The sequence below is a fragment of the Lithobates pipiens genome, unplaced genomic scaffold (assembly GCF_037356315.1).
Source record: "Lithobates pipiens isolate NorthernLeopardFrog02 unplaced genomic scaffold, aLitPip1_a1.2 Scaffold_18, whole genome shotgun sequence".
NCBI lineage: Eukaryota > Metazoa > Chordata > Amphibia > Anura > Ranidae > Lithobates > Lithobates pipiens.
Window position 1 is genome coordinate 416,409,721 of NW_027507758.1, and position 15,709 is coordinate 416,425,429.

The 15,709-nt window shown below is 44.7% G+C and overlaps 1 protein-coding gene across 1 annotated transcript; it reads left to right on the forward strand.

Annotated features, from left to right (window-relative positions):
- The first annotated feature begins 8,384 nt into the window (after window positions 1–8,384).
- RPL22L1 (ribosomal protein L22 like 1) lies at window positions 8,385–14,696 on the forward strand. The gene is made up of 4 exons (XM_077487995.1): window positions 8,385–8,408; window positions 10,697–10,807; window positions 12,198–12,319; window positions 14,518–14,696. The coding sequence occupies exons 1-4, from the start codon at window positions 8,400–8,402 to the stop codon at window positions 14,660–14,662; spliced, it is 387 nt and encodes a 128-aa protein (XP_077344121.1). The 5' UTR covers window positions 8,385–8,399; the 3' UTR covers window positions 14,663–14,696.
- The last annotated feature ends 1,013 nt before the right edge of the window (window positions 14,697–15,709 follow it).

The window sequence follows — 15,709 nt, forward strand, 5'->3', positions numbered from 1 at the left end:
TTTTTTCTTTATCAAATATTCCCTTCCCACACTCTATAATAAAGAGTTATAAAAATCCCTTGCAAAAATAAAAAACAATAATAAAATGGTTTATAGCGCACAAAGCACAAAAGTATTGCACCCAAGCACCATATTTCTACCCCACACTCTATAATAAAAAGTTATAAAAATCCTCCCCAAAAAAATCCCCCCCAAAAAAATCCCCATCATGTCCGAAAGGCCAACAAGGAGGGGCAGATGCTCACAGGCCGGCCACTAAAAGAGGGCAAGCAGCCTCTGTGTCTACAGTGAAAAGTGGTCATGGACATGCATCCTCTGCAGGCAGGGCACTCGTGTCCTTTTTTTTTCCGCAGCTGGCTGCTAGCCTTGTTTTTGACCCACAACATGCAGAAAAGTTGGTCGATTGGAAAACGAAGCCATCCTCATGCTCTGTCATCTAGACTCATACTAGTTTGACTTCCACCGCAGCTGCCAAAGCAGCCTATTCCACCTTCTCCACAGATTCTCCTTCCATAGCCCCACTATCCTGCATGGAGGAGTCACCTGAATTATTCAATCATAGTGTTGGTTACATGCTGCTGGAGTATGCACAGCAATTTGAATGCTCCAATGTTGGTTCCCAGGTTGATGAAGGGAGTAACATGAGCCTAGAGAGAGGGGTGCCACAGAAGGACAAGAAACTAGCAGTCATGTTCCCCCAGCTGCAGCAAAATGCCTAGTTTGCTCCAGTGAAAAGGAAGGAGGGGATGATGAGGTCACTGACTGTAGTTGGGTGCCTGAGAGAACAGAGGAGGAAAGTGAGAAGGAGGTACAACTCCAACAAGGCAGAATGTCCTCCAGGGGCCAGTTTAAGGGCAGCTACCCTATTGCATCACACCACAGAGCTCCACAGGTGCAGGGCACTGCTGACTCACCGCTGACTTCCAAAAGTTCATTGGTGCAGGGTTTTTTTAACACACATGCAGCAGACTGCAGCGTTGCTGTTTGCAATCTCTGTCTGAAGAGGATCAAGCGTGGCCAGAACACCAGCCGCTTGGGCACCACATGCTTGACAAGACATATGACAACCTGCCATGCAGTCTGTTGGCAACAGCACCTGAAAGACCCACATCATAGAAAAATGCAGACTTATTTCTCCTCATCTGGGATCTCTACCCCTACTATATCTCAAGTCTTCTCAAAAACCTCCACTGAGAGGAATGATGGTATTGCAATGGGTGCCACAGGTACTTGCACCCAATCTGCAGTACACCACCTGTTGATTTCACCAGGCAAATTTAGCTTCCCCAGTTGTAAAAAAAATACTGTCCCAGCCATCCACATGCTCAGTGTCTAAATGCTAGCTTGGCCAAATTGCTAGCACTACAACTGCTGCCTTTTCATCTGGTTGACTCTGCCCCCTTTTGTGAATTTGCAGAATGTGCTGTACCACAGTGGCAGGTTCCATAAAGAAATGTATTTTTACATATTCCAGCTCTGTACCATGATGTGGAAGACAATGTTTTGGCCTTGTTGGACATGGCGGTCAGCAGTAAAGTCCATATTACTGCTGACTCATGGTCCAGGAGGCATGATCAGGGATGTTACATTTCCTTCATGGCGCGCTGGGTAACTCTGCTGGCAGCAGGGAAGGGTGCAAGACAGGGTTCAGTGCTGGAGTTTGTTCAGCCACCATGTCTCCAAAAAGCTGGTGGTGATTCTGCCACATACAAACAGTCAGGCTAAAAGATGCCATGGGTGCTTCAGTTGATCTAGGGGACAGGAGCCACACCAGGGCAGCGATTCTGTCAGCTCTGCAGGGGCAGGCTCAGAGGTGATTGATGTCATGACAGCTTGAGCCAGGAATGATTTAATGCCACAACGGCACCAACCTTCTGTGGCCATTTCTGGCGGTCATACAATGCCAGTGCTCCGCTGGCTGACATTCAATGGGAATTCAACATAACCACCAACCGCCTCATTTGTAACATGTCTACTAAGTGGAATTCAACATTGGCAATTCTGCAGTGGCTGCACACGCAGCAGAAAGCCATCAATGAGTACCTGTGTGAGTATGGCTCGGGGAGCTTGGCTTCTTCTTGCCAAGCCAGTGGCTACTGATAAAGGATGCATGCACTGTCCTGTCACCATTTGAGGAGGCCACAAGGATGGTGATCTGTGAAAATTCATACATCAGTGACTCTGTCCCCCTAGTCTTCCTGCTGAAGCACAAGCTTTGTGGAATCATGGACAGGGCACTTGAGGCAGAACAGTGGGAGGAAGAGGAGGACTCCCTTTCCTCTCAAGGCCCACTTTATGCAGATACCATTCCTGTGGGGCCACCAAACACACAGGAGAAAGGGGAGGAGGATTATGTCAGAACAGATGTAGAGCAGGGGTAGGCAACCTCAGCCCTCCAGCTCTGGTGAAACTACAAGTCCTATGAGACATTGCAAGACCCTGACAATCACAGGCATAACTCCTGGAGATAAAGGCATGATGGGATTTGTAGTTTCACCACAGATAGAGTGCCGAGGTCCTCTACCCCTGATGTAGAGGATAACATACAGCAATCTACAAGGGATGGTTTACAGTCCCCAGAAACCCAAGGAGTTGTACATGGCTGGGAGGAGGTAGTTCCTGACAATGTCATCCTTAATGACCCAGAGGACACAGAATCTTATGCCTACTCAAACTTACATTGCTTAGGCTCCCTGATTTTGCAAATCGTGCGAACGGATGTGAGGATTCGTGATATCAAGGAGAGGGATCATTACTGTCTGGCAACCTTTATTGATCCACGTTCCAAGGGTAAAGTTGCAGAGCTCCTCCTGCCTTCACAGAGGGAGACGAGGATGAAACATCTTCAGGACGCCTTGAAGAAAAATTTGTGTAACACTTTTCCAGATAATGGGAGGTTACCATTTCCTGGACAACGTGTTTTTGAGGCTTTGTTCGGTCAGAGGAAGAGCGGTGGAGAAGGCAGCCGGCTGACCGATGCCTTTAGTTCTCAGCGCCCAGGGTTGGCAACCATCGGCAGCATAGCATAGCTCAGCAATGGCATGCAATGCCAAGCTGCTGCTAACAAAGCAAACAGAATATTGGCATACATTAAAAAGGGGATTCATTCCAGAGATAAAAACAATAATTCTCACGCTCTACAAGACTCTGGTCCGGCCGCACCTAGAGTATGCTGTCCAGTTCTGGGCACCAGTCCTCAGCAGGAATGTACTGGGAATGGAGCGAGTACAAAAAAGGGCAACAAAGCGAATAAAGGGTCTGGAGGATATTAGTTAATGGGAAAGGTTGAGAGCACTGAACTTTTTCTCTCTGGAGAAGAGACGCTTGAGAGGGGATATGATTTCAATATACAAATACCATACTGGTGACCCCACAATAGGGATAAAACTTTTTCGCAGAAGCGATTTTAACAATGCTCATGGCCACTCATTAAAATTAGAAGAAAATAGGTTTAACCTTAAATTACGTAGAGGGTTCTTTACTGTAAGAGCGGCAAGGATGTGTAATTCCCTTCCACAGGTGGTGGTTTCAGCGGGGGGGGAGGGGGCATTGATAGTTTCAAAAAACGATTAGATAAGCAACTGAACGACTGCAACATACAGGGATATACAATGTAATACTGACATATAATTACACACATAGGTTGGACTTGATGGACTTGTGTCTTTTTTCAACCTCACCTACTATGTAACTATGGATTATCTAGGGGCAAGAGCAGACTTGGAGACCTTTCCAACTGAGCATCCACTCGGTTACTGGGTCTTGAGAATGGACCCACTGGCCAGAACTTTCTCAATATGCAATCAAGCTACTGGCCTGTCCTGCATCCAGCATGCTTTCTGAACAGACATTCAGTGCTTCTAGAGGGTTTGTGATGGATAAAAGAATGCGCCTGTTCACAGACTCCCTAGACATGCTAACATTTATCAAAGTGAATCAGTCCTGGATCAACGGCAGCTATCAAGCCCCCTGATGCTGATGTAACTGATTGCAGTGTGCATGTAATTACATGTTTTCTTCTTATTTTTAACAGCAGTTCCTGCACCCAACAAGAGTAACTGTGAGGGGTTACAGTGTTCAGGCACCACTATTGATGGGCGAACAGTTTGGGCCGAGCATAGGTTTGGCCCAAACATTCAGGTACTCGCCTAACACCCGAACTTTCTGGGCACCAATGTTGATGAGGACAAGGGTCTCTTCCTGACAACCCAGGGCTGTGGTTGTCAGGGTCTGCGGGCAGGGGGCTTATTAGAATCTGGAAGCCCCCTTTAACAAGGGGGCCCCCATATCCCGCCCCCCCCATTTGAATGGGTATCGGGTACATTGTACTCCTACCCATTCACCAAAAAAGTGTACAAAAGTGACAAGTCCTTTATTAAAAAAGAAAAAAATTTGTGTCCCTTGATGTATCCATCTTCAAACACGCTGCCCGCCGGACTGAAAAATAGCCTATAAAAGAGCTGTCAAAGCAGGGAGTAGGCAGACAGCTGGGAGGCCTCCCAGGGTGCAGAGCGCTTTTTTTTCCTTCTATTTTTCGGTCCAACGGGCGACGTGATTGACGGTGGATTACATCAAGGGGTACACAATTTTTGTCAAAAACGGCTTACTGTTTTTCTTACTTTTTTACACTTTTTTAGTGAATGGGTAGGGGTACAATGTACCCCTACCCATTCACATGGGGGGGGGGCAGGATCTGGGGGCCCCCTTGTTAAAGCCCACCACCCACAGGCCCAGACAACCACAGCCCAGGATTGTCGGTAAGAGGCCCTTGTGCCCATCAACATAGGGACAATGGGCTTTGAGGTGGGGGTTTGCTGAGCCCCCCCCTGCCCCAAAGCACCCCCCCATGTTGAGGGCATGTGGCCTGGTATGGTTCAGGAGGGAGGGCACTCACTCGCCCCCCTCCTTTCCTGGCCTGCCAGGCTGCATGCTCGAATAAGGATCTAGTATGGATTTTGGGGGGACCCCACGCCATTTTGTTTTCCATTTTTTTTAATCTGTATTGCCGGGATTCGGCAATACATTACAGCTGCGAGCAAATTTTAATTACATTTGTTCCTTTAAAACTGTCATTATTGCTGCAGCATGTTCTATACATCGCAGAGGTGCGTCACTTTAAATGCAGACTAAGGGGACCCCCCAGGCACAATATTTAAAGGAATATTTATTTTTTTACTTTAAGCATTAAAATCACTGCTCCTTTAAAAAACGATTGTTTTAAAAACTTTTTTTTGCATTTGTCCCCTAGGGCATTATCCAGACCCCCATACACTTTTTATGGCAATAACTTGCATATAAGCCTTTAAAATTAGGGCTTTTGATTTTTCATGTCCGTGTCCCATAGGCATTAATAGGGTTCGCATGTTCGCTAGAACTTTTTACCTGTTTGAGGTGCGAACCAAACGGGGTATTTGGCCTATCCCTAGTAATGACAGGCATTTTCATTCATATATGCAGAATACGGATGGGCAAACGGTTCGGCTCGAGCATGAGTTTGAGCTGAACTCACTCATTTGCAGGGAGTTTGCCCCGACGAAGACCCTGCAATGCACTGAGCGCTGCATAGTGCATTATGCGCCAGGGAGTAGTGTATGCTGGTTGTTAAAGTGGATGTAAACCGTCACATATACCCAGAGAAGTGAACAGCCTCAGATGATACACAGGAATGAAACAAATCTCTCTACATAAGTTTTACATGTAAATCTGCTGTGTTCATCTGTATATATCCTTTAGAAAGTGTTCTTTGTGTTAGAAGAGTTTCTCTTCCTGGTTAACACTGCAGAGAAGCCTGGGCATACAGCCAAGACAGCTGATTAGAAGAAAGGCACACACCCCCTCTCCTCATAGGCAAAGGAAGAAAGGAATGTGCATAGCTCTGTTCTTAGACAGCAAGCTGGCTGCTAATCTATTTATAGCAACCTCCCCCCAACATCCACGAAACCTACATCAAATTCGCATAAGTGTGAACCCTGCCTGAAGAATCGGCAAGGTTGAGGACAGCCCTGGACCTTTGGACAGGTAAGTGTACTTATATTAAAAGTTTTGGTTTTTGGGGGAGTCTGGAGCTCCTCTTTAACTACTTGCCAACCAGTTGTACTGCAGCAGGTTGACACGGCTGCATGAATCGCCATCATTGTATGTCGGCCGATTTGAGAAGCTATAGGGGGCGCAACGCCAGAGCCGATGCACGCACGTTCCTGGTGGCCGGGATGTCTGCCGGTCACCCGCAATCGCACCTCAGAGAGCCAGAACGGGAATCTGTCAATGTAAACAAACAGATCCCCATTCTGACAGGGGAGTAGAGAGAGAGATCTACTGTTCCTAGTGATCAGGAACAGCAATCTCTCTCCTCCTCCAGTCAGTACACTCCCCCCACAGTTATAAACACCTCCCTAGGTAACACTTAACCCCTTTCGCTGCCAGTGTCATTCATACAGTAATCAGTGGCTATGTTTAGCTCTGATCGCTGAGAAAAAAGTGTCAAAAGTGTCCGATCTGTCCACCGCAATGTCACAGTCCCGCTAAAAAATGCAGATCGCGGGCATTATTAGTAAAAAATAAATAATTTATAAAAATTCCATAAATGTATCCCCTACTTTGTGCACACTATAACTTTTGCTCAAACCAATCAATATACATTTCCATTTTTTTTTTTTTTTACCAAAAATATGTAGAATACATATTGGCCTAAACTGATGAATATTTTTTTTCAAAATTGTTGCTTTTTTTATATCGCAAAAAATAAAAGCCACAGAGGTGATCAAATTTCACCAAAAGAAAGCTCTATTTGTGGGGAAAAAATGTACATACATTTTGTTTGGATACAGCATCGCACGACCGAACAATTGTCAGTTAAACAACGCAGCACTGTATCGCAAAAAAAAAATGGCCTGGTCATTAAAGCGGAGGTCCACCCTAAAGTGGAGCTTCCGCTCATTGGAACCCCCCCCCCCATCCGGCACTACAATTGGCACCTTTCAGGGGGGAGGGGGGTGCAGGTACCTGTACAGTACAGGTATCTGCACCCACTTCCGGCATAGATATCTGCAGAAGGTACGCCCCTTTCCGCAGAATCTACGCCCCTTTCCGAAGGTCCCCCGCTGTCTGCTGGGAAACACACGGATCCCAGAGACAGCGGGGACCATCCTTATTGCGCAGCGCGACTCGCACATGCGCATTAGGGAACCGGGAAATGAAGCTGCAAGGCTCCACTTCCTGATTCCCATACCCAAGATGGCGGCGGCAGCACCCGAGAGATGATCGAGAGATCGGCTTCGGGTGCCGACATCGTGGGCGCGCTGGGCGGGTAAGTGTCATTATTTTAAAAGTCAGAAGCTGCAGTATTTGTAGCTGCTGGCTTTTAAAACAAAAAAACGGTGGACTCCCACTTTAAGGGGGCAAATCCTTCCAGTCCTTAAAGCGGAGGTCCACCCTAAAGTGGATCTCCGCTCATCGGAACCCTCCCCCCCTCCGGCGCCACAATTGGCACCTTTCAGGGGGGAGGGGGGTGCAGATACCTGTACAGTACAGGTATTCTGCACCCACTTCCGGGATAGCTCTCTGCGGAAAGGGGCGTATATTACCCCCCTTTCCGCAAGTGCCCGCCCCTTTCCGCAAGTGCCCCGCTGCCTGCTGGGAAACACACAGATCCCAGAGGCAGCGGGGACCGTCCTTATTGCGCAGCGCGATTCGCACATGCGCAGTAGGGAACCGGAAAATGAAGCTGAAAGGCTCCATTTCCTGATTCCCATACCCAAGATGGCGGCGGCAGCACCCGACAAACGATCTACAGATCGGCTTCGGGTGCCGACATCGCGGGCGTGCTGGACAGGTAAGTGTCACTATTTTAAAAGTCAGCAGCTGCAGTATTTGCAGCTGCTGGCTTTAAAAAAAAAAAAAAAACGCAGAGTCCCGGCGGACTCCCGCTTTAAGTGGTTAAACTTCAACATCTGGAACATTTACTGAATATAATATAAACTTTCATAATCTACTAAGGGGATCCTATGCACTTGTAGGTCTTTTTTATATGAGTTTAATATAATTTTGTGACTTTTCTGGTTTTTTTTTATATGCATACATTGTTGTTTTCATGGAACCTGTAGTGTCTTTTCCCTGAAAGGGTTGTGTGTGCCTTGAGGATTACACAAACCGTGCCCCGTGCTCAGTGACAGGGAGGGCAACCCTGTACATAGACCCTTCCCTCCCTCCCTCCTCCTCCTCCTCCTCCCTAATTCCTAATTCCTCCTTCCTCCCTCCTCCCTGACTCCCTCCCTGCTCCCTGACTCAGCCACACGCGGCTCACGGCGGAAGTGACATACTAAGCAGGAACACGTGACTACAGCTATATATATCGGGGGGCGGCGCTGCGCGCTCTCTTTGACAAGGCTCAGCGAGAGAAAATGGCGCCGGTGAGTGTGGGACATGTGGATGGAGTCCGTTATTTGTATCTAGGAGGCTGGTTAGACCATCAGTGGCGTCTTACCGAGCTGCTGTCTAGATAGTTCTCTCTCACACTGCCTATAGATACTCTTGCTGATTGGATCCGTGCAGTGAGGTGAAGGCAGTGTACATCGGTGTGTGCCGGCAGACGGAGTTCTCGGATCATACAGGAACTGCCTGGACACTCACACTTCATACTGACATAGAGACCCCCTGAGGGAGACCTCCTTGTCAATAGACTTGTCCCACAATATCACTGTTAACCAATTGGCCTCTGGAAGATTTACCTCCTTCCTAACCAGGCTATTTCTTTGCTGTCTGGCACTGCGTTACTTTAATCATTTCAAGATTAAGCACTTTTCCTGACACTTTGCTTACGAGTTAAATAAGTTACTCAAAACCCCCAAACATAGTGTGTGTATAAAATAGTGTGTGTGTGTATAAAATAGTGTGTGTGTGTGTATAAAATAGTGTGTGTGTGTATAAAATAGTGTGTGTGTGTATAAAATAGTGTGTGTGTGTGTATAAAATAGTGTGTGTGTGTGTATAAAATAGTGTGTGTGTGTGTATAAAATAGTGTGTGTGTGTGTATAAAATAGTGTGTGTGTGTGTATAAAATAGTGTGTGTGTGTGTATAAAATAGTGTGTGTGTGTGTGTATAAAATAGTGTGTGTGTGTGTGTATAAAATAGTGTGTGTGTGTGTATAAAATAGTGTGTGTGTGTGTATAAAATAGTGTATAAAATAGTGTATAAAATAGTGTATAAAATAGTGTGTGTGTGTATAAAATAGTGTATAAAATAGTGTGTGTGTGTGTGTATAAAATAGTGTGTGTGTGTGTGTGTATAAAATAGTGTGTGTGTGTATATATATATTGTATTTTTTTTTTAGCAGAAACCCTAGAGAATAAAATGGCGGTTGTTGCAATATTGTATTGCGCAGTATTTTCAGTGATCTTTAAAACTTTTTAGTTTTTTTTTGTGGGGGAAATGCACTTGACTGAATTAAAAATACTAAAAAGTTAGACCATTATTTTTGTATAACCTGAAAGATGATATGCAGAGTAGGGATGAGCTCAGGCATGTTCGCATGCTCCACGTGCAGAGCCCGCCAGGAAGTTGGCGCAGCGCTGCGCTAATCACAGGCAGTGAGACATTTCCCTATGTGCGGCTGCAGAGATTGGGTGATGGCTCACTGTCTGTGAGTAGTGCAGCACTGCACCGACTTCCTGGCGGGCTCTGCACATGGCGTATGCGAACCCACGCCGGAGCTCATCCCTAGTGCAGACTAAATGGATAGCTAACATTTTACTTTAAAATTGCACGCACACAGAATGGCGACAAACTACAGTACTTAAAAATCAAATTTAAGTCTTTTGCAAGAATTACACTTGCTCTGAGGAACGCAGTGATGCCACACGTCATTTGAACACTTTACATTTGCAGGCGTGACATGTTTTCTTTTCTTTGGTGCGGGGGACGCACTGTCCCTTTAAAAAATAAATTCTGATCATTTTTATTTGTCACAAGCAATGCAAACATCCCTTGTGACAGTAAGTGCCGGTTCACACGGGTGACTTGTCAGCCTGATAAGCTGCTCTCCATTCAGTGCAATGGGACCGCTCTGATAGGCGCGAATCAAGTCACTACGACTTAGCAAAAGGTTCCTGTACTACTTGGGAGTGCCTTCCAAGCAGCTTGCATTGACTTCTATACAGAGGTAATTTTGCAATCCGCGCTTTACAGGATAGCTTCAGAGTCGGGTGGATTTGAAGCCACTCCAGTTTGAACCAGCAATAGTCAGTGACATTTACTCTTCATGGAGCAATCTGGGGTCTAAAAGACCCCTAACTCCTCTGCACTTCCAAGTATTCCCACTTTGTTTGGGTCTGCTGTAGCAAATTGGAGCATGCTCTGCTGGGGTTTTTTTTTCGCCTTCCTCTGGATCAATTGTGGGCATAAAATTGGGTATTTGGATTGTACGATTATTTTTATTTTATTTATTTGTTTTTAAGGTTGAACTGGATGGACTTGTGTCTTTTTTTTTTCAACCTGACTATGTAACAAGTGGCGCGCATTACAGGGCAGACACTATCAGACTGGGGACCCGAGGACACCGGCTGTACCTGCACCCCCATAGACTTCTATTGGGATTGTCCTGAGAAGTGACTCCAGCATTTGGGAAAGCACACAGTTTGAGGGCAGAAAAGGAGATGAAAATGTTACACCTTTTTATTAATACAGCCTAATTTTTTACAGCAAAAGGTGAAAAGGACACCAACAGTGAAGAAATCCAAAAAGGCTACCTGGAGGTTCACTCTGGATCTTACCCATCCTGTAGAAGATGGCATCTTTGACTCTGCCAACTTTGTGAGTGTTTTGTAGTGAAAGAATGTTCTGTTGATACTCCAAGGAACTAAGCACACTGCTTTTTAACTTTTTTTTTTTTTTTTTTTTTTAGAACAGATGCATTTAAAATGGAACTAAACACTACTTTTATAGTCAGGAAAGCTGCATATTTGCCTTTGTTTGATCTGCAGTTGCCATGGTGCTGCATGTGATCAGTTAATTACAGCAGCCATATGATTGACAGTTCAGCTAAGATCACGAGCAGCTCTATTCCCAACATGGCTTGAATGTAACTTTTAAGAAAGTTAAATCGATGGGTTCAGTTCTGCTTTGGGGTATGCTTCTGGTGATGACTTTGGCAGTTGCCAGTGTGTCTGCACAACCAAATGTTCAAAACGCTTGCATTGCTGGTTTCACAGATGCTCACTTATGCAGCACCAAGTGCAAATCTAAATGGAGGCTAAGATGGTGCAGCCTTTGGCTAGGATTGTTTAATTCCACTTTGTATGAAGGGTTTAGTTCCAATTTTAAGACTGTATGAAAGTTGGTCATTTGCGGGTAGTGTCATGTCTTTTACTGATATTTATGAATGTTCCCTTGACTTGTAGCAAACCGGGAGGGGGGATATAAAGTACAACATTTGCTCAGTCTACAGTGAAAGTGGACTTGAACAAAGGATCAGACCAAATTGTCAATGGAAAATCAACTGAAGTAGCAATGTCACTTGTGTATTCTTTACAGCCAATGTAATTCCAGAAATTAAAGTGAAACTCCAGGTAAATGGCTTTTAATATTTGGTGTTTGTTTCCTGGATGGGTGTTGGTAATCTCACGCCACCATTCCTGTGATACAACACTGCCACTCCAAAGCCAGAAAGATTGTGCAGCCATTTATGGATCATGTTGGACACAATGCTATAGGAGGAAACCGCACTGTTGAACTAGAAAACTGACTATTTAAGTTTGCCTGCACGGTCACGTTGAAGTAAGCCCACTGTAGGAAACACAGCAGTAAGTGACATGGTGGCAACTTTCTGGTTCTAATTCTAGTCCCAAGCAGCTCTTGTACAACGTGGTCACGTGTTATACAAGCACCATCCACACCTGTGACCACAAAATCCTAAAGTAAGCACTTGCTAGAGTGCAGCATTATATTGCAGGCACCCAGCGGTGGTGTCTTGTATGTTAAGATGACTTGTCTGCTTCATGACAGATTTGTGTACAGTTGACTTGATGTAGGCAATCAAGCATAAAAAATACATATTTAGTATACAGTAAAACTGGTAGCGAGCTTGCTAGTGTGGTTGCAAAACCATTGTTTTTAATGAGTGCTCCAACTAGGGTTCCCTTCCCTAGTTTGTACCTAGGGTTCCCTTCCCTAGTGTCTACATATTTCTGTTTTGTCAAAACAGGAACAATTTCTCAAGCAGAGAGTGAAGGTCAATGGGAAAACTGGAAATCTTGGGAACGTTGTTCATATTGAACGTCAAAAGAACAAAATTAACGTCGTTTCGGAAAAGCAGTTTTCTAAAAGGTAAGTCGTTTTGGGTATGACTTGCTTTTGCCTCATTAAAGGTGTTTCTTTAGTGTTGCAATGACCAAATGTTTCATTGCCTCTTATGTGTTTTGACTGACGATTTGTACATGGATGAGAATGGACCCAAAATTGCTCCCGAATCAGGTTTTAGAAGAAATTGCATGCCATGTGTATTTGCTTGGCCCTTTCTCAATGGGCCAGTAAATTCATGTTTGTATAACAAAGCTGCAAGTTGCACATGCCTGAAGTGATTTGTCCCTTCTGCTGCCAGAGCAAATTCTGCAATTTTTTTGCACATTTAAAAAATTAAGCCTCAAGATTACCTGGTCACCAAACATTTATTCTGAAGAAACTAACATTTTGGTCTCCAAGGTGTCAATTATGTCATAGTGCAACAGTTTTGAAATGCAGGATTTTAGATATATACCCTAAAGATATCAGTTTTACTAATGGGCCTAAAATTCTTTCTGGTTTTCACAATACACATGTGAGTAATCAACATTTTTGTGTAGGCACCCCCGATACATATATTTTTATTCATTATGTTGCTCAACTTTGAGACTTTTGGTTTAAGCACTTCTTGTCCCCCTGAAATGCCACATGTAATTTTCTCAGTCTTTCAGGACAGAACCTAGAGAAGTGCAGCTCCACCCACTTCTCAGGCAACACTGCAGTAATTTCTTTAAAGCCTGGATACTTCCACCAAGGCCTCAGTTGTGTTTCCTCAGCCATGTTGGAAGCATTGCAGAGGACCAGGGGTGTGTTGCGCTCTCTCCTGGTGAAGGGTTAGGGCATACCTGGTGTGTGTGTTTGTTTTTATTTATTTTCCCTGCTGGCCAGCCCAACACCCCCAGGACACACAGAATGCGGGAAACCTGGGGGGTGGTGGAGAGGAGTTAACTCCATGTACTAATAGATTTAGGGATTTTCTTTTTACTGGTAATGGCAGCGATCTGATTTATTTTATTTTTTTGTGGGACCGCAACATTACGGCAGACAAATCTGACCCCAAATGACACTTTTTGGGCACCAGTGAAATTACACGGATCTGTCAATGTAAAAATGACACTGGCAGGGAAGGGGTTAACACTAGGGGGGCAAACAAGGGGTTAAGAGTGTTCTATTTTTAGCGGCGCTTTACCGTCTTAGCGGCGGTCTGCAGGCGCTAGCGGGGTGGTTTTAACCCCCGCTCACCCCCGCTAGCGGCCGAAAAGGGTTAAACCCGCCCGCAAAGCGCCGCTGCAGCGGTGCTTTGCAGGTGGTATTGCCGCGGTGTCCCATTGATTTCAATGGGTAGGAGCGGTGAATACACCGCTCCTTCACCGCTCCAAAGATGCGGCTAGCAGGACTTTTTTCACCGTCCTGCCAGCGCATCGCTCCAGTGTGAAAGCCCTCCGGCTTTCACACTGGAGGGAAAGGGGCCGGTTTTTTTCCAGGCGCTACACAGGCGCTATTTTTAGCGCTGTAACGCCTGAATACCGCCCCAGTGTGAAAGCAGCCTGAGGCTGCATATGTGTACAGGTGGTGGGAAGGGGTTAAGTCTGGTGTATGAAAAGTCTTGAGGTATTTTTCTCATTGATGCCAGCTGTCAGTTTACTGCCCTGATTTGAAAATAAATGGGAGCTAACTGGTTGCTATAGACAGCAAAAAAAATTCTTGCCTCGGGCACATTCATTCATCAAACCCTAAATGTATAGCTACATGTTACATTTTGCATTTATATAATGTTCCAAATGTGGTTGCAGTTGGTGATCTAATGTAAGGGCTCTTTCACACTGGTGGACCCACCTGCTCTAGGTGGGGGGGATTCTCTCCTCTCATCCCCATGGAGCAGGTAGATGACAGGTCTGTGTCTGCTTTGCTGATGCAGAGTGAGCACTGACACAACCCACTTTCCTCTATGGGCCAGTTGGCTGCAAACAGACTACTTGTATGTTTTTTACATTACTGTCATCTGATCTGCCAGACAAATGGTGAATGAATCCAGAGCAGTCTGTGTTTGGCAGATCCGATCTCAGTGGGTGTCTATAAACACAGGGAAATAGATTGTCCGATCTAGTCTGCCTGTATAAGGGTCCAACTTCAGTATATTCACCCTTGCAATGTAAATGTTGTGGTCCTGTTGAGCATTTGCTGACTCATATTTCATGAATTTTTTTTTCTTTAATTCCCCCCCCCCCCCCCCCCCTATTTAGGTACCTAAAGTACCTCACAAAGAAATACCTAAAGAAGAACAGTCTGCGTGATTGGTTGCGTGTAGTTGCATCAAACAAGGAGACCTATGAGCTTCGCTACTTCCAGATCAGCCAGGATGAGGAGGAGTCTGAAACTGAAGAATAAATGTCTATCAAATAAAGATCTTTTATGCACTTCACGTTTCCCTATTCAAAATGAACTATATGGGTATTGATGGTAGTTGAAGACCAACAATTTTGGGTGCGTTTTTTATGTACCCTTTTCATTTCTAAAATATTTGGTGTGGGGACATTTTAAAGGCACTTGGCTTTTAAAGCCGAGATTCCTGAAGGGAAAAGGGGTTCTCTTGTAATTGTAGATGTTTAAGTGTGAAAACTCTGGTGCTAAAACAGCTTTCCAGGTAAACCTTGTTATAAACTTGGCTTCCTGTTGGTAACTGCATGCCCATATGAGGTACAAGCAGACAGCTTACACTAACAGCCTTTAAAAGCCCTGCATTGAATCAATGATCTGCTCATTGTGGGTGTAATCTTGGCAGGCTCCTAGTTAAAATATAAATAATTGCACATTTAAAACATATTAAATTAAAAATGCAATCTTTTTGCATGTAAAAAAAGTGGACTTAATCCTTTGAAGCTTAACTTCATCTGAAAGGGAAAGTTCTGCCCTTCCCCTACTTTTTTGGGCAGCATGTATACTCCTGCAATAAGTAACAGGAATAAATATATATTTACATTTTCGCACTTTTTTTTTTTTAAATCGGGACAATCGTGTTATCTGCCGATTGTGAGCCTTTTGGCTGCTCTCTGTCCTGCTGAAATACACAGGACATCCCCGGCTCTGTATCTTGGCGGCACCATTTTTAAACAAGGCTTTAAACTTCCTTCCCAAACTTTACGTGCGTGTTATATACCTTATTTATCGGCGTATAATTTTTTTTAATTTTTTTTTCTGAAGATCTTTAAGGGATATAACTGCTAATGGTACTAACGTGGAACATGGCATGCTGTGTATGATAGGAGAAAATATTGATTAAAGCCAAAAGCAAGTATTGCAGCTTAGTAATTTTTAGATGTGGTAGCTGGTTTGTTTTTATGCTTTCTTAACTTTAGTCACAATTGGTGCTCCAGCCAGTCTGTAATTATACAGAACACGCTCCCCTACAAATGCACCAGTTAAAGAGTTTACAAT

Coding starts and splice junctions, on each gene's coding strand:
- RPL22L1 (XM_077487995.1), top strand. Junction 10,808..12,197: donor TCTTTGACTCTGCCAACTTT/GTGAGTGTTTTG, acceptor TTGTCAAAACAG/GAACAATTTCTCAAGCAGAG. Junction 12,320..14,517: donor GAAAAGCAGTTTTCTAAAAG/GTAAGTCGTTTT, acceptor CCCCCTATTTAG/GTACCTAAAGTACCTCACAA.